The sequence below is a fragment of the Manacus candei genome, unplaced genomic scaffold, assembly GCF_025592945.1.
Source record: "Manacus candei isolate 608988 ecotype Guabito, Panama unplaced genomic scaffold, ASM2559294v1 h1tg000011l, whole genome shotgun sequence".
In the NCBI taxonomy this organism is placed as follows: Eukaryota; Metazoa; Chordata; class Aves; order Passeriformes; family Pipridae; genus Manacus; species Manacus candei.
Genome location: NW_026138059.1, coordinates 9022738 through 9049839, shown reverse-complemented (window position 1 = coordinate 9049839; position 27102 = coordinate 9022738). Strand labels below are relative to the sequence as shown.

The window sequence follows — 27102 nt, the reverse complement described above, 5'->3', positions numbered from 1 at the left end:
GCTTCAGTGCTTCAGGCTTGTGTATGTTTAGATCTAGAAGTTACTTGTTGATGGGTAGATAACAGTAGTTTTAGGATTATGAGATGATCTCTTACTTCTTGCTCCACAGGCACTGAGAAAAAGAGGAGAGGAGTCCTAGTTTCCCATCTGTCACTTATTCAGTGTGGGAAACCTGGCATATGAGAGACATGGGTGTTTGATGAAACACATTGTATTATTAAGGGATTTACAGCTTTTCTTTACAAGATAAATGGGGCACATATAAAGACGAGAAAGAAAGCTAAACTAAGGAAATCTCTTGGTTATAAATAGAAATTCAGAAAGTTGGGGTTTTTTTTTATTTAAATGAAGACATGTAAGTCCTGCAAAGTCCTGTAAAGAGTATACTCAGTTTTAAAAAACTTCTCTAACAAGGTAGTTTTCAATAATTGAGTTAATATAGTTCTGTTTTAAATCACATATTAAAAATCTCAAAGTGCTTGACTTAAAAAAAAAAAAAACAACCAAAAAACCACAAAAACCACCAAACAAAAAAACCCACAACCCCCCAAAAAAACAAACCAAAAAATACTGACTCATATTGCAGCAGGTATCTTTACAGTCATGACTGTAGTTACGTCTAGTTCATGGGAGAAGAGGGAAAAATACATCTGGATATGTTGGAGTAGTCATTTGCATTCTTAATACTAATTTTTTCAGTCTTTTTATTTCATCTAGTTTCTTAACTATTCCTTTCGATTATCTTTAAGCAGTGAAATACTTATGCATAAATTTAAGCTTATGAATTGCAAGTCCATGAAGTCAGTGCAGCTCATTATGTGCTTTAAGCAGCACTTTTTATCATAGGATGCAGTACCTGATGTGTTTCTCGTATGATTCAGGAATTCAATAAAAATTGAGTACTGTGACCAATCTTGAAAAATACAAGGACATCAGATTATTTACAGACTCAAATCTTCATAGAGATGTTCATCAGTTAATATGTTGTAAGTCAGAAATTCCCAAAACTATGTTCAGTAAAGTTTCCATTTCACAACCTTGCAAATTTTGGAAAATTTGATACAACCCTAGTGGATAGTAAAAGTAAATGAAGCAAAGCTAGAAAGGATTACTTGTTTTTTTCACTTCTCACTGAATGCTAAAGAACTTTTAATAGCTCCTGACTCTGTCAGAGATTCTTTTTTTTTTTTTTAAGATTAGAATGAGGGGTCATTTGCATTTAGGAAAATATTTCAAGTCTAATATTCTCAAAACTGTGGGTTTTTTTTTAAAATTTTTATTTTCATACCATTATTTCAACATAAGCCCCTTTAGGTTTCTCTCATGCTTTGTTCAATTCAGTATCACTTTTGAATTTAATCAATGTACAGCAACTAATCAATATTAAATGTTTTTAAACATAATTACAGTGTAGAGTAAAGGTTATGTAGCACTAGTTGTTGTAACACACACTTCACTTTCTTTTACAACCTGGTACCTTTCTGCTTTTCACTGCTTTGTGCTTATTTTCTTTTCAAAGTTTTTTGGGTTTTTTTTTTTCGGACATGTTCAATTCACTGCTACTAAAATATCATTTCAAATAAAACTTCAAGAGGCAAACTGGATTCTGAAAAAGTTGTGTTTATTATTTCACTGAATAAGGTTATATGCTCCTTGGTATCCCAAAGCTCTTCCGCAAGTATTTTGTTTTTAGTATTGATTCATTTTACCCATAGTGACTGATAATTTTAGAGCAGCCTTTCATAAACACCTTTGTATATGAGGATGTTACCAGTGGGAGAAAGAGTTCCACATAGCCTGGAAGAATTTACTCAATATTTTTGTCATGTAGAGAACATGTGACTTCATGAAAACATCAGTAGATGTTTTGTCTTCAGGTTTAAATATACCTTAGAGAAAAAAGACTTCTTTTTTTTGTCTATTTCCAAGGAGTTTTTCCAGTCACTTTATTTCTAATGTACTTGTAAACTATATTGTAAATTCTGCATTGTACTGGCACATCCTCTAGAATTTGATTTGGGGAACACATATTTGTTAGAAATCGTTATTGATTTCAAATTATAGACCATTGTCTAAACCCAAAGTGTTTCACCATAGACGTGGAAGCACTGCCATAACAGCAGCAGCAGGTGTCTACATTATTGGTTTAGTATGCAGTGTAATGCACTTCTAGAGTAAATGCCCTGGTTGTCCCAATTTCCTGGGTTTTGTTTCAGTTCACTGAGTATTTGGTATTGACCACATAATGCTACTTCTCTCATTTACTTATGTGGACAGCCTTGATTGTTTTTAGAGACTGCAAGCAGGATATAATTGCTTTGTGCCCTTAAACTGTAAAATGTATTGGCTAACACCCGTAAGGTAGCTGGGGATATTGCAGTATTCATCACCCCTGTGAAATGAGCAATGAGTCTTTGCTGACCTGTCAGTCAACAGTTCGATGAGAAAGGTTCGACCTCCATTGCTCCCTCGAAGGGAATTGTCTTCAGTGCTGCTAAGTTACAATCCTACAGCTATCTGGCTTTCTTTCTTGAGGTTTTATACCTTTTCATATTGCTACTTTTCCTTTTTAAGCCTTGAGTTGTTAACTAACTCTATCGCAAGAATTTTACCTGTGTCTGGAATTTAACCTTTCCTTTTGTGCATAAATAAATAGTAGTCTATGTATTTTATTATAACTTTTGTTAGAACCAAGTAGTTTTCTTGGAAGTCTTGGACACCATTGCACAACTGTGCTGTTGTGTCACTAAGCAGTGGATCACAGATAGATGAATATCCAGGAGGATGGCGATACCTACCTACCTGCCTGCAAATCTTCACCATACACTCTTCCATCAGGATCTCAGCTTTCACACAAACATTTTCTGGCTTAGTATGCTTTGCTTTCTTACCTTACGTTTTTCTCTTTTGATCTCTTACAGAAATTCTTTCCAAACTCATCTCTCACATCCCCATATCTCTTTCTTTACTGTGCTTTTTTCCGTATTGCTGTTTCTAACTGATCTTCCCAATAGCAACAGCGGCTTTGACCACCCAGCAGAGCCAACATGAGGGTCTCAGGAAAACAGCACTGCCTGCTGCCCACGTATGCCATACTCATCACATCTGTGGCTGCAAATCAGCTGACTGGTACTTGTTGAAGCATAAACAAACACATATGCCTTGCTGCAGAACATTGGAGCATGAATCCTACTGCAACCCCCACAAAGACAATCTAATATCAGAGGATTGGCTTATTAGGGTTGTCCTCCTGCCGGAGGTTGAGAACCCACTGTCCCTGTGTTACAGTTGTTCAGTTGATGTCCAACCTTTACATGGATTTCAGTTTCAGGAACCACTGCATTACTTGTAAGCAAGGTCTGCTTCTGTGTATTGTGGCCTCTTACAGCTATTACTGGCAGCAGGAGTGCATCTCTGTGTGGCACTGGTGTGCCTTAGGTTGCTTAGGAGCCCACAAAACAGAAAGTTTTGTGTAATAGCTTTCCTTAGGCAGCTGCTCTTCACTTGAGAGCATTTAGACTGAAAGCCCAGTCTAACTGATCTCAAAATCCCTGAAACCCTTACAGTGTGGGTATAAGGAGCTTCAGCACCAACTGCTTTGATTTGTGATCTCTCTCTGTTCTGCCTCATCACACATACCTATTCTGTTCTGGTTTCAGCTGGGACGGAATTAATTAATTTTGTTCTTAGTTCCTGTTTTGTATTGAGTATGGGAATGATGTTGATAACACACTGGCCAAAGGAGTATTCCGTACCACAGAACATCGTGCTCAGTATATAAACTGGAGGGAGTTGTTTGGGAGCTGCTAATCACTGCTCAGGGATGGGATGGGCATTGGTGATGAGGAATTGTGTTGTGCCTCACTTTTTTCTCTTGGATTTTATCACACACTATCTCCTTTCCACTACTATTATCATATTATACTTTACTTCAGTTCTTAAACTGTTCTTATCTCACAAGATTTACCTTTTTTTTCAGTTATTCTCCCCATCCCAGTGCGGGCTGGCAGATAGTGATCTGTGGGGTTTGAAAGGAGGGTTGAGCAGGTGGCTACGTGGTACATAGTTGACAGTAGATTTAAACCACAACAACTTGCTAATACAGACATAATCAAAATTTCTGCACTCACTTCTGAGTCAATCACACACATTGGGCAAGGTGTGCACCCTTTGAATTTATCCTTTTCTACTTTCCTGCAACTGGAATTTCAAACACACCTCCTTCCTTCTACCTCCAATTCAAGTATGCTTCCACTTTTCTAGAACAGCCCTAACATACACGCTGAATTAAAAATTGTTCATGTGTATTTCACTATTGGTATGTATATTACTAAGATATCGAATACAAGTTTAGTATTGAGACATGCAACCTAATGCTCAGAACCTCTAGCAAAGTATGTACCCAATATAGGCTACTTTGTATTGCTTTGTAATGGTTTTGAACAGCTTAAATTCAATTGAATTTCTGTACATAGATGTCTCTTTTCTATACCACCTATTACAAATTGTATGCATATTTTTAGTACAAAGTAGGATGAGAGGTGGAGTAAAGACCTTCAGTGCAACTTGTAGCATGTTATTTAAAACAAAGTGAAATATTTCCTAGGTATTGACTAATGAACTGCTATCTTCTATCTGTGAAAGAGTGATGAAAAATCTATTGGAAAAAAAATTAATTTTAAAAAAGCACTATTTTGCACCAAAAGTAAATTTATAGTGGCAACAGCTGTATTGCAGAAATTGTGAGAATATTCTATGAAGTTTTTCTTTCTTTTTTTACCTCTATTTCCATCTCTTATAATACCGCCTTTGTTAACATTTGTTGCATTCTTCTAAGCCTCAAGTTGTGACTTGAAAGACCTTATATAAGACTAATAGGTCTTACTTAATACTATCAGTCTTTGCGGGGTCAGAGCCTTACTTTCAATTAAGTAATACATTTCATGAGATAGACATCCTCGAATTCCACAGAAAAAATAAAGAACTTAAAAGTTAGAGAATACACCTCAAAAAATGTCTTTCTTTGTATCTGTGCAGAATTGTTTGCAGTTTCATTGCATTATTCCCATTAACTCTGTAGGGCAGGAAACATACAAATTGCACATTGGAATAACATTATTCTTGGGAACAAAGATAGCTTAAACTTCATGTTAAAGAGTTATATTAAATTCTAGGCACAACCTCTTTAATTACAGCAGTCCCTGTAAATTTGTTCAGGGGGAAAGGAATTGCTAAGTAGTTTCAGAAATTCCTGCTTCCCTTTTGTGGAAGAATAATGAAAAGTTTGAATCACATTTTCCACATAATTTAATGAAATCCTTCATTAGTGAGAAGTGACATTTGCATTCCACACTAAACAAGTTCTTTGTGCATGGAAAGTAGCTCTCTTAATTTGTTTAAAATTGCTGGGAATCTATTACCTTTGTAGGATGCATACTGATTGCTGTGCCGTTGGTATTTTCACAACCAAATCAGTTTCAAATGAAGATTACTAACAGCATGTTAAACCAATTGCTGGAAGAGAATATGGCATTTTTTTTCAGTATTGCTATCAATTAAAATCTACTCCTTCTGTAATCCCACAGCTGAACAAACAGGAATGTTATTTATAGGAGATGCAATAATACAGGTCAGTAAACATTCACTTTTTTCCACAGACTTTTGTTTCATACTTGCTTTTATTTCAGTAACTAATTTACACATTGCGAATCATTTTCTCCCTATCATATCTGTTTTTAGGTTAATGGTATAAATGTAGAAAGTGCTACCCATGAAGAAGTGGTAAGTCATTCCACTTTGATTTTTTTATTGGTGTACAGAATATCTTATGGCCAAAGTGTTCTGTCTCTAGCCTTGTTTCAAATTAATTTACTTTTTTTTACTATAAAGATAGTACTATAGTCAGATTTGTCATATATGTGATTATTAAAAATTTTCCAGTTATTTCATTCATTTTTGAAATATAGTTTCCTACAATATTTGGCCTAAACCAAAACAAAATAATTTATTGAGTAGTGGTTAGTTTTTACTGATTTGTTTGATTTATCACATTGACTGTATGAGGATAAAGCCAGTTCACATTCAGTCCATGTGCAGTGCTTTTCCGGTCTGCAGTGCAAGGCAGTATAGATAAAAATTGTTACCCCCTGTTGACTGTTTTTTGGCAGTTATCAGTTGATTCACTGACAACTGTATCTCAGAATAACATCTGTAGCAACCATAAATGACATGGGCTTTGACAGTCTTATCAGCAAGGCAGAAATTACATGGCCAGAGGAACTAAACTTGCTTTTATTACTTGGAGGTGATCTCTCTAGGTCAAGATAAAGTGCAGCTGCATGATCTTGCAGTTCTTTTCTTGGTGTTGATTAATATCATCAGGCTGAATCTCTTACAGACAATCTCAGTAAAGTACTGAGTCAGGTCTATTGTGTATTGATGAACTGCCCTCCTGCTGCTTGTATTGTTATTGCACATAAAAAAACCTCTAAACTTGATGAAAGTTATTCCTCACAAAATGGTAAGTTACATCCCTTAAGGATTGTTTTTCAGAACCAAGAAGTGCTCCAGAACTGTTGAGGTAACACAGCAGAGGTGAGGAATCAAAGAGAAAAGCATAGTGCTGCTCCTCACCGCATACATGGGAATTCAATGGAAGCATTACGCAAAATTTCCTAAAACAACTGTAGGCCATATGGCTGAAGGAAACTCAGAAACATCTCAGTGGACCAGGAGATAGATCTGCAAAGAGACTTTTCTACTACCACAGCCTGTTACCATAATCAGAGTGGGGTTGGGTAAACAGGTCAGGTGGTAGAGGCTGGTTCTATGAGATTTGAGATAAGGTGGGCTGTTGCCAAAGTTCCTGAGAGAATGGAAGATTTCTTATTTTTTACTTCTATCAAAATTATGTCTTTGCATTTGTATGAAATAATAGTAAGATAAAGTTCTCTTTATTTGAATATGGTGGGTTTTCAGTTCGAAAGAAATGCTTCCGAAGATGTTTGGGCACTTGGAAACACCACTGAAGAAGGCAGTATTATAAAACATATTAAACTATTAATATAATAGCATAGTGATTAAGGGTAGTTGTCCAGAAAGTAGGAGGTTGAGGATGAAGAACTCATCTAACTTTTAGAAAATCATACCTACATCTTCTACCTCTGTAAAAAGCCCCCTATTTTCTAAATGTTACTCAGATTAGAAGAGAGGTACTCCAGCACTTCTGTCCAAAAGGCAGCGTTCAAGCCTTCTGTTCAAGCCTCAGCAGTGAGGCTTGGGTAGTCTCAATTCACCATGGGTTCCAGCTTACACAACCTTGTTAATATCACACAAAATACTTAATCAGTGGGAGCCAATCAAGGGTTATTGAGTGATTCTTTTGACTTGCTTTATTTTCATCTGGTACCTTGATCTCTTACATATTCAGTCATCTACTTCAAGGTGGGACTTCTGAACCATCATCCTTCAACACTGTTTGAGCACACTTCCTGCTACTTGCATTCTGGTTGCGAGAGACCTCTTTTGTAAATGTCCAACTCAACGTTACTAATTGTGCTGTGTGACCCAAGGGACTGTGTACTGGGTCTGGCTGAGACAGCATTAATTTTCTTTGTGACAGCCAGTAGGGTGCTGCATTTTGGTTTGTGACTAAACATTAGTAAAATGCCACTGTGTTTGGTATTGCTGAGCAGTGCTTGCAGACCATTGAGGCTTTCTCTTTTTTCCCACTTTTCCTCCTCTCAATGAACAGGCAAGGAGTGGGTAAGAAGTTGGAAGGGGACATAGCCAGGAAAGCTGACCTGAACTGACCAAAGGGATATTTCGTACCATATAACATAATGCTCAGCAGTAAAAATTGTGGGGAGTGTTCTTTGGAAGAAGCAACCATTGCTCAGAGACTGAATGGGTATTGGTCTGTTTGTGGGAGGTGGTGACTGATTGCCTTCGCATCACTTGGTTTGTTTTTACCTTTGTCTTGAGTTATTAAACTGTCTTTATCTTGAAACTGTTGCTATTGTGAAAGTTTTGTTGCTTTGTTCTTCCTATTCTCTCCCATCCTGCCAGTGGGGGGAATGGAATTCAACTCAACACAGACTACTAAAAGGAGTGCTGTTGGCAAAGGTAGGGATTCTGAATTACTTCCCTAGTCCAGCCTTAGTAATAAACCAGTAAGGGGCAAAAACAAGTACATGTTTCTTGCTTTTTTTGGTGTTGGACTGTTTTTTTTTTAATCTATTTGTTTGTCGTTTCATAGTTTGATTTTTTGTATTTTTTAATTGTAGCTTTAAAAAATGTTTTCAAGAATTTTATTTGGGTTTTTTAATTTCTTTGTTTTACAGTGGCATGTCTGGATTCCTTGCTGTTTAGACTTTCCTCCCTCTTGTTCTTAATTTCTATCATTTTAGAATGTACTGCTGGTTCACACTTGCAGGATGTGAGGATGTGCACTGCATAGACACAAACTCAGATAACCTACATTTTACTAAATTGAAGCTTAAGTGTATGTCAGTTTGGCTCACATTTGTTAAAGACTTATGACCCATTGGGGTAAATACATGAGACAGAAGGCTACAAAATTTGTGAACTTTAGGAGAGGAGACCAGTTTGTTCTGTCTGCTACCTACTGTCTTCACTCTGAAGATGCTTCTGTAGATAACTTTCAGCAACAATTTAACAGCAAACTGACTTTCCTGTTTTTTACATCTGATTACTACTGTTTGTTTTTCTCCACAATTACTCAAGCTGCTACTAGTTCTGCCTAAGGGTATGGATAAAATAAATAACTCCAAATCATGACTGGGGAAAATCTTGCTTTTACAGAATGTAATACAATAGTGTGGAAAATTGAAAATCATTTCTTTTCCTTGAAAAATAAATTTATTTTTAGAAGTAGTCTATTGGTGTGGAGAGACTGTGAATACAGAAAATGTTAATTCAGAGATTAATATAGTTTCTGTATTACTCATCAGAGAGGAAAATTAATTTTATTTCCCTGGTGGCTAATCAGGTTGTCACTCTGCAAAACACAAAAGGAACAGTCAGTTCTCTGGAGGGAAGAGAGAGAGGCAAACAGAGGGGAAGAGTATTCAGGTTGAAATTCACAAAGAAGGTATACCAATTGATATTCACCTGGCTGGGACCTCAATTTTCAAGGTGTTCACAATACACTGTGAAAGGAAATGAAACATGAGATGACAGATTGCTGATTCAACAGAATTTTTCAGATTCATAGAATCACAGAATCATAAAATGGTTTGAGTTGGAAAGGACGTTGAACTTCATCTAGTTTCACCCCTGTGCCATGGGCAGGGAACCTGCACCAGACCAGGTTGTTCAAAGCTCCATCCATCCTTGAGCACTTTCAGCAGTGGAGCATCCACAGTTTCTCTGGACAACCTGTACCAGTGCCTCATCATCCTCACAGTAAAGAATTTCTTCCTAATATCTAATCTAAATCTCCCTTCCTTCACTTTAAAACTGTTCTCCCTTGTCCTATCCCTACATGCCTTTGTAAAAAGTCCCTCTCCAGCTCTCTTGTAGCTCCTTTAGGGTCTGGAAGGTGCTCAAAGGTCTCCTCAGAGCCTTCTCTTCTCCAGTCTGAACAGACCCAACTTTCTCAGCCTGTTATCATAGCAGAGGTGCTACAGTTCTCTGAGCATGTTCATGGCCCACCTGATGATCAGAGGACTAAAAACACTTCCTGGCGTTTTGTGGTGTGGGGCTGGGTGATTCTCTCGCTCTGTACTTGGTTGAAGGGGTAAATAACATTCATAAAGGTTTCTGTGAGTCCTCGGGGTGAGCACTGCCCTATGATGAAATGCTCTAGAAATACCTATTTGTTTCCACCATAAGCAAAATATAGGTGATGTGATGAAAAAACATCACTGGAGCCTTTCAAGATGCAGTTGGACAGGGTGCTAGATAATCTCATGTAGGCTCCCTTTCACACAAAAGGTGGGGCCATATGATCTTTTGAGGTCCTTCAAAACCTGGGCTGTTTTTTAAGATTCTCTGATTAGTTCAAATGTGAGTTTGTATGAAATGAATCCCATTCAAGGCAAATTAAATCAAAACTGATTGTTTCCATTAACTAGAAAAGGCAGGAGTGAGAGTTTAGGTATAGAAAATGGAAAACTAGGTGCTGCATGATATTTTTTTCTTACTATATCTTATACATGTATTTTATAGTAAATTATTGTGTTTCACACATTTTTAGTATTTCACACAAATGTTAATTTACTCGGAATTTTATTCACTGACCCAGGAAAGTACTTAGGAATATTTATTTCTTTTTATTTATGAGTAGTCTCACAGAAGGACATTACTAAATAAACAATATCCATTAAAACAAAATCTATTCAATGGGAATAATTTTATATTTTCAGAATTTGAACTGATTTTAGTCAGTAGTCAGTACATTTTTTTCAGATCCCTCATAACTTCAGATGTCTATAGTAATGCTATTTAATGTGTCATTGGCATGTCTGGCAGAAAGTAATGAACTTGTGCTTCATTGGGCTGATTCACTGAGATACAAGGAATGAACCTGAAAATTATTTATCTACATTGAGATGTTGAGATTTTATTTTCATTCATCCTTTAAGCCATCATCCATTTTGCATTAGCTATTTCAGAATTAAATCTCTGCATAGTCTTCTGGAATTCAGTTCCGAGTGGTGGAACATAGATTATGAATTTTATCCATACAATATCAGAAGGAAAGAGATCAAAAAGAAAGAAAAAGGAATTTATATAGTTAAGAAAGTACATAATGATTAACTGCTCAACAAATATATTAAAATTAGTAAGATAATAAAAATATAGAACTGTAGTGATGAATTAATAAAATCATAAAAGTAATTATAAAATATCTTGTAAAATTGATAGATACTTGTGAAGTAGCAAAAATAAATTCTTTTTATTTACTAATTTTAGCATGTAGTAATATCTTATAGCCATATTAATGAGTACAGTTTATTGATTTATGCTGTTGTTAAAACCATTAATCTTTAAACAAATTAAGACTTATGTTTACAGTGTGAAAACTGCAGTGTTATGTTCTGTTTGTTTAACCACATGTTAATATTTGAATATGTAATTTAGTAATACTTGAGGCAACAACCTTATGGCATCTGGAGAAATTAAAAATAGAATTTTCATTTAATATATGTAGAAGGTTTAATATCTTAATGTTACTGCCAGAAATAATCCGCAGTACAGAGCAGTTCAAGGAAATGCTTGTTGTTTTTCTAGACTGCCCAGGTAGCTGCTACATTAACATGTATAAATACCATTACAGACATACACGCAATTCTGACCCAAGACTGATGCTTAACTTCAAGTTATTCCTTGAATTTCTGCAGCTCTTCTTGCAGGAAGCTTTTCAGTTTGAACCTACTTTTTCATACAACAGAAAAAAATGTTATGAAGTCATAATAAACAGTGTAATTCAAGTATGGCAAGTATAAAATGAGAGCTTGATCAGTTAAATGCAGGAAAAATAAATATTTTTCTACACAGATAGACTATGCATGTTTCATGTCTTGGAGATCCATCTTAATGGTGCTGAGATGAAATGTCACAGTACTGTCAGCAGTGCTCTGCATGGTTTACTTGAACAGTTAGTCCTTTGTACTGCAACTTTTTTGTTCTCTCAATATAGAAGAAATATTCTCTTAATATTGAAAGGTTGATTCTACCAGATCCAGAAGAATGAGTAACTGTGATGTGAAGGTTGTCTGATTCCTTTGCATGTCATAGAACTGTTTGATTTCTTTCTTCAACTGCATGGTTTTCTCATTGTCCTGGTACTTCCCAGAGTTTGCTTTTCAGTTTCTCCATTTTAGTAAATTCTTTCTGTTGAGAGTTTAAAAGTGATGTTTTAAGTGGTTTTCATCTAAATGAAGTTGAGCTACTTTATTCCCTACCCCTTGTTTCCACACTTGCACACCCTAACAAAAGCAATCTGTTTCTCCCATTCACTTTTTCTAGACATACTGGAAGAAAAGGTGTATGCTACTAAAAAGCATTTTAAAAATGAACAGTTACCAAAAAGAAAAAAAAACAATAAAATTTTTCACATGTTCTGAAATACTCTGCAAACATCACTGCAAAGTTTAGCTGCTGTTACATCTTACTGTATGAATATAAGTTAAAAAGAAGTATGTGGTATTGCCCAGGAACTTAGTAGTAGCGTCTTGACCTCAACATCACACTCTATTTCCAGGATTTGCCATGTGTTCAAGTACTGCAGATGCACTAGAGTGGAAATAAGAAAGCAATCTCCAAAAATTATATTGAACATGTAGAGATGTGTGTGTGAATTTTTGTTGAAGTGTATGTTTTGTCATGGGAAACCTAAAGAAATATGAAATAGAATAATCCAACAAAGTAGTCATTGTGCTTCCAGAGGGATGACAAGCAAGTCTCAGGAAAATGTTAGAGAGCAAAGAAAAGGAAGAGCAGTAGAAAAGCTAAAAAAATCTGTTTCAGTGACTATTTGAAAGGGCTCTTCCCTTCTCTCCCAGCAAGCACAGACCTCTCCAATGAAAACCTAGTAGGTCCCAACTGGAGTCACAAGGGAGTGTGCGAGCCGACCGAGTCTGGTGGTCCGACCTCACCAGGACGAAAAGCCAGAAGACACAGAATTCCAGGACTTCTCTCCAAATGCCCACACACAGATCCCTGTCTCCGTCCCAGAGAGCGAACTCCACCCGTCAGCCCCCTCTCCCCTCTGAGCAGAACCAGTCACCCCCTCCTAAAACTCCTGCCCTCTCCCCCAGCCTCTGATGGGCCATCAGCGAGGAATGCAGCCTGACTAGCTAGTTCTTTTGTAAGGCTAATTAACTTCCTTCCCCCTTTCCGTTTCAAACTCCTCTTTCCTACAGTGGGGAGGGGGGGCAGGGGAAAGAAAAATTCTCCTGAATTTCTAACCTATAACAGCGATTTTCTTGGGTATTTGGTCACAGTAGAACAGGATTTATCATGGCAGTGAGACAAATAAATAAAAAGTGTTTTTCACATTGCTTAGATGAAAAAAGATCTGAGTTAATTTTAATTCTCCAAGTACTTATTTTCCATAAGTATTCTGTACCTCAACACTGCTTAAAAATAAAGCTATATAAAATCAGCAAATTATAGTGTAACTTTACAATTTTGTGGGATGTGCAATTCAACCTCACTGTTTCCAGGTGCACTGAATTTTATCACTGAAATCATCTGCCAACATTTCTCATTAAGAAACAAATATAGTATACTTTTGGTCTTCAGTGTCTTTCACATGCAAATGATAAAACTCACATGCTTTAAAACATGATTTTGCCATTTAAATTTCCACCCCTTTGCACCTTTACTGTGTTTCTATAAAAGATAGCAACATTTCAGAGAAAGATCTGTAAAGAAATGGAGTAATATAAGTACCTGTATAAAATGTATACCTTAAAATATTACACAACTTCTGTTGTGTAATTGTGGAAATCTACTTTCTTTCAATTTCTAAACACGTTAAGAAAGGGTTAAGCAGTTCAGATTTCAGTACTACTATTTTACCTCCATCATTTCAGAGTCACTTAATTCCCTGTGTTAAAGAAGCAGCAAGTACTCTGGCATTATGAGCATTATGTGCATAATCTTTGAGCACAAAAGCAGAGTTACTGTAATTAAAACTGTTGCAGGAATTCAGCCACCTGGCACAAAGGAAGAATGGAAGTCTTTGCTAAACTATGGACACAAAATGTAGCACTTAGGTAAGGCACAACAGAGAGCGTGGCTGGACAACTACAATTTTAAGCAGTAATTCCTAAGGATTAAAGGACTTGAGTTAAAATAAATTCTTTTAAAAGAATGTGTCTCTTTTTACCCTTTGAATTTTCTACATATTTCATTTATAAATGTTGAAAGAGCTGAAAAGGATTTATAAGAAATTATACCAGCCACTTTTGTCATAAATAGAGGGACACTTTCTTCCATCTCCTCCTCCTCCTACCTGCACAAGACTGAGTACCATGGAGGTAGACTAAATACGTAAGTCAAAGGAGAACTTTGGAATAAGAACTAAAGGGTGAAAGACATCTGTGGATAAGTCTGGAGGGTCTTTGAAGGAGCTGGTAGGAAAAGAAAATATAGTGTCAGGAACAGTACTGTGTTACGCCCCTTGTTATCCCTGATAATCACTACAAAGAGCAATCCACTCTTTATTCCTTTGATCCTTACATCCTGTGCCCAAACTAGTCTTTGTCTTCATTTTTTGTCACTCTGCTTGGCTTCTACTCTGGTTGAGCTAACTTCTCTGAAGCAGTATACTCTCCATCTCATTTCTCCCTCTCACACCTTCCTTTTCCTCTCTAAACAATGTTTTGTGCTTTTAATTAACTTACTGCCTTGTATTAGGTGACCCTTGGTATTTTGTCAGGGTATAAAGAACTTTGGAGAGGTATATACTCTAGTTCAATGTTATTAAAAAAACCAAGCTGCAAGCTAATAAAGAGTTAGGGTACACCCTTGTGATACTGAATAGATTAATTAAATAAATGTTTGTGAAAGATTAGACTTAGGCTATTTGCATAAGTGAAACTCAGTTATTTTGTATGTTGCAAGTTTCCTGAAATGGAAAGGAAAATTGTTATATTTCTGATCACAAGAAAGATTAACTCCTTTGAGATCATTATATGACCTGTACATAAGTATTATTTCTCTTCAAAACGTCATTGGCTTAATGGGAGTGTAATCTAAATAAGTGAATGGGTCTTAGAGATGTCACTAATATTTAAGATACATTTGTTTAGCCACTTAACTGAGGCTGGATAATAACACCATTTGTTCTTTATTGTAGATAGAGGACAAAACACTCACAGAGCAATAGTGTATTACTCACAGAGGAATAGTGTATTCATACACTTCAGGTGGCAAATAAGCCAGCACATTTCATCAAAACTATTTAAGGACTGGATCAAGAAATAAAAAAGGGTTTTGGTGTTGTTTTTTGTCTGATATGGTATTGGGCAGCAGAAAGTCCAATAGAAAAAAGGTCTAATAAAAAAATATAACCCTGTATTTAAAAAATTATGAGTCTATCTGACATCAGTACTCTGAGGGAAGAGAAAGTAATTCGTCAGAAGACTATTACATGACAATGAGATTTAGATGATATTTTCTTACAAATAGCATGTTTTTTTCCAGTACAGGAAGTGTTTAGTATTGAATAAAGGAATATACTTTATGGTGGCCTGTGTTGAATAAGTATTGGCCGACACAGTAGCAGAATTGCAAGGAATCATGGGTTTGGTCTTGACGCAGTAGGCAAAAGGTTCGGGTTTGGGACATTGCCTAACACAGATTCCTCTCTAATGTGTGCTGAATATTGCAGATGATCTGCTGTTTTGTGGTGACAGTAGCACTTTCATGCCTGGGGAATTGTGGAAACAAAAGCACTAAGGAATGACATACAGCAGTACGACTACTATGAAATAGTGCTGAACTTTGTCCATAGATATTCCTATGTTCATCTGTGTGCTTTGAAGATTTTAGTGTAAAAGAGTAATGTCTTTTGTTTTCTAGGTGCCCCAGTTCTTTAAGCCTGAAAGGATGAATATATGAGTGATTATAAATAAATTCTATGCTTGATCCAAACTACAGGGCAATCCACTGAGCTGATCAGTGGTCCATAGGTCTAGGACTTCTAGCTTGTACTTCAGCAGTGAATGTTGTAGAAATCAAAAGCAGTTCTCAGTGCTTACTGTGTTTAGTCCTGTATTAACTCTAAATGTCTGTGAAATGTTTATTAGGCTAGAAGACTTACTACAAAAGGATCATTGTGGAAAAGTTTGTTGTGAGAAAAGGAAGAAATGCCCAAATAGTCAACAATTTCTAAATCAGAGAATGCAGCATGTGGACCTACTGGGTTTGACAACTTCAAAATCTTCTTGTTTAGTTTTTACACTCGGTAGCACAAAACAGCCTTCATTAAATATTGCCCATCCTTCAGCTGAAATTACCTTCATTGACATTTTATACCATTGTCAGTAGATGATGGCAGAGGTTTTCTGACTGCTACTTCTCTCCTCAGAGAGACATTTCTGGTCAGATAAAATCCATTTCTAAGAACTCTGTAGGTATGTTGTAAATACAAACAAACAACAAAGAAAATCGGAACAATAAAGGCTACATGAATACCTGCATTTTTAGCTCAATCTGTGCCCATTGGAGTTTGTATAAACTCAACCACTTTACTATCATCTAGAAAGATGCTGAAGAATATGAACCTGCGGGGTTAGACTGCTCCAATTTCTTTGCTTGAAAAGGCCTGCATTTGGGATAGAAGTGTTTGCAATTCTACAACTATGGATTCTACTTTAACATATGTGTTTCCAATCACACTTAGTCAGGTATGTGTATTTGAACATGCACATATCTGGAAATGGAGCTTTGATACAACAGTATGTGCTGCTGACATACCAGATATGTCAGGAATGATTTAAGAAAGTTTCCATCTAAGAATTGTATGTTTGTTCTCTGGTAACTTGGCCATTTCTGTCTGTTGTGAGTTTTTGATACCTGAGACAATTATTTCTTTTTACAAGTAAAGCGTAACAGTAGATAAGCAATAAAACATACTGCTCATTCTAAAATTTTGAGTTCTGCAGCTTTCAACTCTTTTCATTTAGAGCACACTGATCACAGTTGAGACTGCTCTGCATTTCCAGAGAGAAGTCCCTGTAATGCTCTGATATTCTTGGGAATTTTTGAAGGATGGCAAAGTTACTTTCTCAGGAGTGGGTCTTCATGCTTCAGGCAATAGTTATCCCTAAGTGAATTTATTTAAACTTTCATTACTTCAGGGAACAGCCGATTTGACTCAAAATTTATTTTCCAATGCACAATATATATCAGCATCTTTCGTATTCCAAATATTTTTGTAAACATTGTTTACACAGTGCTAATTACACACTCGTGTGTGTAATTAAATAGAAAAAATAATGTACAAAATAATGAAAAAATTAAATAAATTCCTTTTTTTGTCTATAATTACTGGTAATTACAACATACAAGAGCAGCATTATTTGTTTAAGTTGATACTGAAGCTTTATAGTTAAAAATGTCTTTTACCGTATTTGTAGGCAGAAATAAAAGTGAGAATTGATTGAACTAAGAGAAGTTGTAGTTTAGTTTAAATCTGAAAATTTCCATAAGATGCATTGACTGTTATTTTCCTAGCATATTTGTATTTGCTGTAGATGTTCATATATGTATATGTTCATTGTTCAAATGCTTGTTTTGGATTAGCCAGATAATCCTTTAGAAAGAGATTATTGCTCATTGAATAGTGCAAAGCTAAGGAAGAAAGAATCAAAAGTATTTATTGGAAACTACTCCATACCTGAGCAGTGGAAAAAAGACAAGTACCAAGAACTCATTGTTTCTTGATCTAACTTAATTATGCTTCATGCTTTTCCAATACTATTTGCAATCCAATTTTAATTTTATAAGCTTTTTTCAAAGCCATTTTGCTTCTACTGTCATTTTAGAGACTACCTGTACTACAAGGCGGCTGTTTTTCACACACCTTCCTTGCCGACTCATTGGCATATAAGCATGAGACAGATTTTTTCAGCCCAGCTTGTCTGGGTTGAGATGAAATTGTCAGGTTTTCAAATGTAGTTCCAAATACACTTTCACCTAGAAGGCATTTTAAGTGTTAAATACTAATGTTGATTATGGGAATTTAAGAATTTCTTAAAACTTTTAGTTCTCTAGATTTCGTTGTTTGGATTTTTTTTACTATTACATGTTATGATCTAATTCTTTTCATATGTTTTACAACAACTTCTTAGTTGTTTGCCTGCTGTATTGCAGGATTGTACATAGCCTTCCACCCAGGTACTTGTCAAGTCCAAGACTTGCACTTCATGTGAATTTCAAGTGTTTTATTTGTGAAATGCTTGTACCTTAGGATCAGGCGTTCATCAGGAGATTCTTTGAATTCAGAATTTTTACTTCAGACTTTCAGTCTGATTTTGGTGTTTAATCTTAAATATTCCTCTATAGATGCAAGATAGGATCAATTTCATTTAACTTCATATGTTTAAAGTGTAAGGTTATCATCCAGACTCTCCTTATTTAGAGATAGACACCTGTGGGTGGGGATTTCTTTTTATCCTAAGATCTTCCCTGATTTCTAGAAAAGACATTAGCAATACTTTAGAGTTGAATCTTTTAAGTAGCCAAAGTTAAATGATGTGACTTCTGCACTCAGAATAGATATTGGCTAAAGGGCCATATGGGTCAATTTATTCGTCAAAAACATTCTCCTTTTCAATTTTAATTGCTGTTACAGTTCTGATCTATAATAAGAGAGAATCTGGTTCAAACAGCCAAAACCTTGTCTAAATCTCTGAGTGGTGTGAATATTTATGATCAGATATGTTTAAAGGTTTAGAGCAAATCACAGTAAACACAAGGCACCAGAATTTAAAAAGAATGCACATTAACTATGAATTATCCCATTGACTTGCCTGCCTATAGGTGTATAGCATTTCCCTAAATTGGGTGTTGACGTTAAAAATGAGGCAAAGAAAGTAATTTCGTTTTCCTAAAATATGGGTCATAATTTTTTCTGCAGACTCTGTACTGTAGTTAGCTAAGGGAGATATAGAATCTCCTATTTATATTTTTAACATTCTCTCTGTTCTGTTCTTGAGAAATGCATGTGAGAAAGAGAAGCATAATGAACCCTGGCTTGATGAACGCACTTAGAGATATGCAAAATTTCCAAATTGGAGCCAGCATGAAAAGCAAACATTTCAGTTGATGCTCTTTTTTCGTTCATACGTGTGAACACACAAGTGCATACACACATAGTTAGGTGCAGTAAAAACATTTAATCAACCTTTAAAAAGCACCAAAACCTTTTATAATCTTATTTTACAATCACTTTTACAATCCTTATTTTATATTAATACTACAGTAAGGCAACAATGCAACATTGACTGTTACTCCAAAGATACCAGATTTGTCTTTTTTGGGCTTACTGGACTTGTGCTAAGCACAGAGTAGTGCATTATTTAGTGACCTTCCAACTGTTAAGACCTTCTTGTGAGCACTGACATTGATTTAGTTTTGTTATTATGTATGTGGTTCAACTCTACCACCTCTTCAGGCACTGCCTAAGAATACAAAGTAGCTTCAGAAGAGTATGATACAGTGTGAATATCTTTTAATGTATTACTGCTTGGTAATTTTAAACCAAAGCACTAATTTTAATGTTCTTTCCTTTTCAAAATATCATTTGAAATAAAAAACCAAATCTCATACTCTGCAACAGTTTCTAGTCTACTGTCTTGTTTTGTTCCATACAGGTTTTGGATTTAATTTATCTTCATAATATTTGACTAAGATTTTCCAGAAGTATGTTAGGCAGTATGTCTGTCTTGTTATCTCCTTCATCTCTTGACAAATATAAATGTTTGTGTACAAACATTCTTTGCTTAATTAAGAGGAAACACAGTTGTTCTTCTGTGTTTTAAAGTTTTCTTCAAAATGTTTATATCTATTAAGAAGTTAAAATTCTTCCTCGTTATTCCAAAGTCAAAATTAAAATGCTTCACTTCTTTGCCTTATCTAAAAATACAATTGTAAGAAAGTGAGTTGTCAGTATCAATTTTATTTGGTTTATGTTTCTTCCTATTACTTTTATCAGGACAGTATTGTGACCGTATTTGTTGGTCTTGAAATTATGTATTTAATTTTATAAAACACTGATGTTGCTGAACTGATTATAGTCAGCATTTCTAATGCGTTTACTATGCAATAAAAAGTAAAGTGGTACCACGAGGTAGCATTTTAGAACAGGATCTTGTATTTCCTGCCAACTCTGACTTCTCCCTTCCGTGTTACTGACTTTCTGACATTTTTAATTTGGAAGGGAATATGTTGGGTCTCCTTTTCCTACCATATAACCTTTCTGGCATTATTACACCCTGGCTGGATTCACTGAACCTAGACTACATGGATAACATTGCTGCACTTATTCCTTTATAATTTTAACTTTCATTTTGTAAAAGTGTCTTGAACCCATGGTGGTGGGTCAGCCCAGACCAACGGCCAGATGCCCACCCAGCTGCTTGCTCATTCCTTCTCCTCTGTGGAAGAGGGGGAGAAAGTAGAATGAAAAATCTCTTTGGTCAAGATAGACAGGAAGAGCATTTGCTGATTACCATCATGGGCAAAATAGACTTGACTTAGGGAAAATTAACTAATTCTATTGCTGGTTAAAATAGATTTGGATACTGAGAAACAGATGAAAAAATTCAGCCACGATCTTTTTCCCACCACTTTTCCTAAGCTCAACTTCACTTCTTCATTCCCACCTCCTCAGCTGCTCCCTGAGCCGTGCCCTGTGGTGGGTGTGTCAGTGCCACTGGAACAGGCTGTGTCTGGCACGGCACAGCCCCAGCATCTCCTCACAGAGCCCCCCTGCAGCCCCACTGTCCATATGGGGATACCCAAACCCTGTACACGATTGTCACCCTCCTGATTTCACATCAGGGCATTTGTTAACTCCATGCGCTGCCAATGCAGCAGCATTGACTGCCTGCAGCATATTGACTTGTTGAATTTTCTTCAACCATACTACTTGGCCTAAGCTTGAATTTTTTTTCAAGGAACAGGCCAAATGTCTTTCCACTTCTCAGACTAAAGAAACTTTTATGTAGGGGTCAGAGATTTAAACAACTTGTTAATTTTTTAATTACATAAACCTCACAACCTGATTATACAGAAAATTATGAAGTAAAGCACATTGGCTGTTTGAAGTTCTTATATGTAATTTCTTAATTATTTACTTTTTTAAATAGAATATTTCATTATTTGTCTAATTTTTACATTTACTCATAGAAAATATTTCCAATTAGTCTTTGTTGATCATAGACTCCAAAATTCAGTGATTCTGTCAGTACAGTGTAGAAAAAATTGGTTTACTGTCTTTTATAAACATTTTGGTCACATTTAAAAGCATTTGATGTAGTAGTGAAGGCTTCATTGGAATTTAGTTTAGCACAAGTCATGAGGTGGTGTGGCTGGGCTACAAGGAGAGCATCAGTTCATTTCAAGGCCTGGTGCAGATATTAATGAAGTTTAGGAAGACCAATTCAGCAACTGGAGACAGAAAAGTGACTGCAGTGTAATTTAAACATATACAATTTTATGCTAAAAGTTTCTTCGATTTTTGTCATGGGTATTTTCCCTCTTAGATCAGTTTATACAGAGATACACTTATAGATGAAATACATAGAATTTCTTGTATTTATGTTTGAACTGTGTTTTCATGAATGGTCCAATATGACTATTGTAACAACCTGTTTCATTTTTTGAACATAGAATCATAGAATGACTTAAGTTTGAAGGGACCTTAAAGGCCATCTAGTTCTATCCCCCCTGCTATGGGCAGGGACACCTTCCACTAGACCAGGATGTTCAGAGCTCCATCCATCCTGGCCTTGAACCCTTGTAGGGATGAGGCATCCACAACTTCTCTGGGCAACCTCTTCCAGTGCCTCATCACCCTCACAGTATAGAGTTTCTTCCTAATATCTAATCTAAATCTCTTCCTTTTTAGTTTAAAACTGTTTCCCCTTGTCCTATCACTAACTGCCCATGTAAAAAGTTGTTCTCCCTCATTTTTATAAGCTTCCTGTAGGTACTGGAAGTACCACTAACAGGTCTCACTAACTAGTGAGACTAACCAGTCTCACTAACTTCAATTCTCTGTGCCTGTCTTCATCGAAGAGGTGCTACAGCCCTCCAGTCATCTTCATGGCCTCCTCTGGTCCTGTTCAAACAGGTCTATAATCATCTCCCTCAACCTGCTGGCCACATTTCTTTCAGCACAGCCCAGGACACAGATGGTTTTCTGTGCTGTGAGCACACACTGTTGGCTCATGTTCAGCTTTTCATCCATGATAAAACCCAAGTCCTTCTCTTCAGCACTCCTCAGTGACTTCTCTCAGTCTGGGATTTCTAGTTTGATGTACTTTAATTAAATTTAGACTATTGAGCTTTACCTCTCTTAAAAATAGATTCATGATTAAAAAACATTCATGATTAAAGTAAAAGTCCATAATCTTCAAATCAGACACTGCAATTAAAAAAAAGATCTAAGTACTGCAGAATGTCAGAAGTATTTAAAAATTATGTTGTAGTTGAACCTTGAGTAAAAGATTTGCATGTATGTATATAAATATATTTATTTATATATATAAAAAATTAGACATATATATATGTATAATAGTCTGAAGATAAAGGGAAAAACTGTCTTAGTAACAGGGTAGGACTAGCAGAGCTAGAAATCATCTTCAGTCCTAAGTAATAAATGATGTCTAAAATTCTGCAGGAAACAAGGGGCAGAGGATTTCAGGAGACATAGTTTTGTTACACCTTAGAACAAGACATATTGGTTTGCTTTGTAGCCCTGTCACACTTCTGTATGGCCTTAAAGAAGCATTCTAATTTTGCTGTGCTTTTGTTCCTGGTTACTCCTATTGTAATATCTTGAGATGATTTAGTCAGAAATCAGTGATCATAATTTTTTTTTCCGCAATGGTTTCTCCCGCAATGAACCTCAGGTTCTCTTTTAATCAATTGTCCACAAAATATTGACTTGAGTACAACACTCAGAATTCTGGGGGTGAGTATGTAGCACTAGCTGTTTTTGTAGTAAATCATTTAAATGCAGATTGAGCCTCTGGAAAAAAAAAAAAAAAAAAAAAAGAAAAATGCTTCTAAGTCTGTATGAATGCTCACTTTACCTGTTCAGGGTTTTCATCTCCATCAGACATAAACTGAGTGTTTTTATGTAGGTGAATACGTCAGTCTCTGGGGTAAGCATTATTTTAGGTACACAAATGGAAAAGTTATAATGTTTGAGGTAATCCTGCATCTCACGATGTTGACATTTTGCTAAAATAGTGGTCTGAAACAACACAACCACCAGCTTCCTCGAAATACATTGAACCATTAAATGAATCTATGGAAGTTAGCTTGCTCCAGTTGGTTTCTTTTCTGCCTCATACATGCATACTCTGGTTGTGCTCATATTAGAAGCCACAAGCCTTAGCATCCATTTCTGACAACCTGGATCCAGGCTGCAGAGCATGAGTGCAGGCCAAGTACTAACCAAATTCAATACCTGTTTCCTGGGAGTCATGGATATGAAACTGGAGAATACCTGTGCTGTGCCCTGTAGTAGGAACTGAGTTCCCTTAGAGAAGTTATTTGTAGTTCCGCATTTAAAAAGGCATACTACATAGTAGAATGTCATGCTTCAAAGTAAATTCTGATGGTTTAAAATGTATGGGGATGTGGTGTTGTGTGTGCACGTGTGTGTTCCCTTTTGGTTAGCAAATGCTCACAGGCAACAAGACACAAAAATCAAAACTATATTTGAAAAACCAAAGTGTGCTTAATGTGTTACCTGAATCAATCAAACCAAATACTTAAGATATATCAATGTATCTTTATGTGTCTGTCTGTATACACACACAGTGTGTTATATCTACATAAACACATATTTCCCTGCTACCCTATGGCAGTTTTATAAAATCACTTTGTGGAAGTTGTGTTCAGCTGGTATATAAAATCAATTTGTCCAGCAACTTATTTATTCAGGTTGTTCCAGGTTGGTCTTGCCTACTCTTTTACATCGTTGGTGTGGCTTGAGCCAAAAGCTATTCTACATTCTTACTCAGAAATGTGTATACTGAGTTTATTATAGATTAACAGGAATGTTGATTTCATTGTAAGTAATGTTCTTTCCATGAGTGATGGTTCTTTGGTTTAAAGTAACTGTTATTTGTCACACTGACAGGTACACCTACTGCGAAATGCTGGCGATGAAGTTACCATCACCGTTCAGTACCTCAGGGAAGCTCCATCATTTTTAAAGCTCCCATTAGGTAAGAGGAAATTAACGGATAGGAGTAATTTGTTTTCCTCTTTGCTGTATTCTCATAATAAACTGACAGTGACAGAAATAGGAATTCAATCCCTGAGTGTTTTACAGGAAGAAGTAGAAAATTGTCTGTCTACTTTACTGTTTAACATATAATAATCTAATGCATACTGACTTACTCTTTATGTGTAATTTATTCAAAATAAGACTGAAAAAAAATTCATTAAAATGCAGTACAGTCGTGGGTGATATCTGAAAGTTTTTCAACAGAAGCTTTACCTGAATACAATAAAATAGTGTTTACAAACATTTGAATCATACATTGACCTTGAAAGGTACTTTCAGGACACCAAACAAATGGATAACATCAATTATGTATATTTCATAAATTACTTTACTATTTTGATTGGTTTTGTCAGAGAGCAGAATTATGATGTGACAACTGAGTAGTTTAACAGTAGCAATACCAAATTTTGGGTTCTTCTGCTTAGCAGATAAAATATTCAAGTTGCACAGTTGTGATCAATGTTGCAGGTAGAAAAGTGTTCATGTCAGCTGACTTAATCAGACCAAATAATTTTGCACCAGTTTATTTTAACAGATTATTATCCTTCCAGAATAAGCAAAAATATTTGAAATGTGTCTTGTTCTTTGGATTTATTTAAGCTCAACTAGGTACTTGTTTTTTTTCCTGATTTCAACAGAATCATAGGTGTCATAGTCTAGCTCTTGCCATTACAAGAGCACTGATTGTTTCATCTGAGTTCTTACACCAGTAAAAAGCCAACTTGACAGACCTCTACTAAGCTGAACTATACCTTTCATGCTAAGACCTTTATTTCAGTTCTCACTGCTTATCATTTGTATTGGAATATAAATTTGAAGAAATCTTATGTTTACATTTTGAGATCTTTGTATAGTCAATGTTTCTTTTGTTTTCCTACTTTTCCTACTAGGTCATAGGACTAATGTCTATAATGCCTTGGATAACTGTGTCCAAAGTTAAACATGATTTTGCCAAGTTAGCAACATCTTACTAGTAGTTTCTGTTTTGTTGGACGTATTAATTTGTGGTTATGATAGTCCTACTAGCACTTGTATCTCATCTTGTAAATTGACATCACATACTTGAACTGTATCACTTGGTTAACCTTGGCTAAGAGCCAAACTCCTACTCAGACTCTGTTTCACTCCCTATCTTTAAACAGAACATGGGGAGAAAACAGAAAGACAAACCTCTAGGTCAAGATAGATACATTAAGATCACTTATCAATTACCATCACGGCCAAAGCAGAGTCAACATGAGGAAACTTAGGTAAATGTACTGCCTATTAAAATAGATTCAGGCAGTGAGAAACAAAGACAAACATCACTGTTCATCACCTTCTTCACTGACCTTGAAGTTCGTTTCATTTTTTTTTCGCACTCTTTTCCTTACTCCCGTCACTGCTCTTCTGCATTTTGCCCTTTCTTAAACAGTTCCCCAGAAGTGCTACCAACTAATCTGCAGGACTCAGCTGTACCCTCGAGTGGATCCGTGGGAGCTGCCTGGAACCATCTGTGTCTGGCACAGGGCAGCCCCGACTATGTCCCACCCCTGGAAGCACCCCAACCCCCAAAACCTTGCCACTAAGACCCAGTACACACTCTGTGTGAGCTGGCTGCCACCCTTCTTGCAGGTCCAGGAATATTGGTGCCCTCTTCATACGTCATGGGTGTCACTCTCTGGATTTTTAGCCATAAGCTGTCCGGAGTGCTTACTTTTTTTTTTTTTAAGACTTTTTAAAAGCCTTTTGGTTTGTTATAACCTCAAATTCGTGTCCAGAGAAAAACTACACATTTTTGTCTAAGAGAAATTCTTTTAATTTAGTGAGAAAAATAAGACATTTTGGCAAAAGATTTTACAGGAGTAAAACACAACCAAGAAAAGCATTCACTAAAATACCCAGCACAAAGACCCATTCCACAGAAAACATCCATTACAAACAATCAATATACTAGCTTTAGTAAAACACAAATTATTGGTTTTAAGTTACCCACAAGAGAAGGAAAAGAGTAACAGAAGATTCACTGCTGCTGGGAAAAGTCTTCAGGACATTTTATGGTAAAACAGACTGTTTTCAAAATTTTTCTATTTGATAGTTATATTAAATTGTCAGAATATTCTGAATTTGCAAAGCTTGCAGTGTGATTAAAAATCATCAGGAGAGTTTCATTTGATTTTAATTTTGTCTTTTGGAGGTTACCTATGACATGATTAGCAAGTTCAATAAATGAGTTTTTATTTATATACAAGACGTGTCCAGTATTATTCAGTAATGTTAACCACAAGACAAATTGTTTCAAATAGTAAAGTCTTGCTGACTGCTTGCTGTACATTGATCTACTGTAGTGTGTTTTGAGGGTTGTTTGTTATTTAGAGATTTAGTGTAATTCACAGACTGAAATAAACACCCCCTTGTTGAGGGGACTGAGTTGATCAGAACTTTCATAGGGATCTTTCTAGGTCTAGAAAGTCTAAGGCTTTTGAAGTTTTATTAAAATAAGTAGTAAAATGCCTTACTTTTTAAATTGAAAAATCATAATGATTCTTTCTAAAGGATTATAAAAGGATTTATAAACACCTCCTACTTGTTCCACAGTAAATGTGTTCTTGTTTCAGGTTTAGTGTCAGCTAACTTGGTGATTTCCTGAGTTACTGGTGGTTCTTCAAAATCCCCTGTGATCCTTACAAAGTTTCTTTCCCTCACCATGTAGTTCAGCTTTTTTTTTTCATGCTACCCCCTGGAGTGTCTCAGTGTTGTGAACTGCAGACTCCCATATCCTTGCCATCTCTCTGTCTCTCTGACCCCTTCTCACTTTATGTTTTGTGGGTTTGCTTTTTTTTCTCTGAGCATACTCAGCTATTGCTCAGGCAAAGGTAAAGATCAGGCAAAGGTCTTTTCCTCTCCCACAGGAGCTCCCAGCTCTCTCAAAAGAACAAGCCACAGCTGAGAATAAGCAAATCAAACAGATAATGCCTGTCCTAGAGTGTTTGATTTTTCTTAGGTTGACTGTCTATAGTGGAATAAGAGAACATCTAGGCAGTAATGATTGCTGGAAATCTCACAACATACCAAATACCTTTTTTTCTGACATCAGTACCCAGCAGGATACT

General features: G+C 36.0%; 1 protein-coding gene across 2 annotated transcripts in view; it reads left to right on the top strand.

The window, feature by feature from the left end:
• SNTG2 (syntrophin gamma 2) overlaps positions 1 to 27102 on the top strand; it is a 146528-nt gene that overhangs the window by 41867 nt on the left and 77559 nt on the right. For both annotated transcript variants that reach the window (XM_051778116.1, XM_051778117.1), the window contains exons 5-7: positions 5586 to 5629; positions 5740 to 5781; positions 23861 to 23948. In XM_051778116.1, the coding sequence (XP_051634076.1) occupies positions 5586 to 5629; positions 5740 to 5781; positions 23861 to 23948 (174 nt within the window). The remainder of the gene's footprint in view (positions 1 to 5585; positions 5630 to 5739; positions 5782 to 23860; positions 23949 to 27102) is intronic.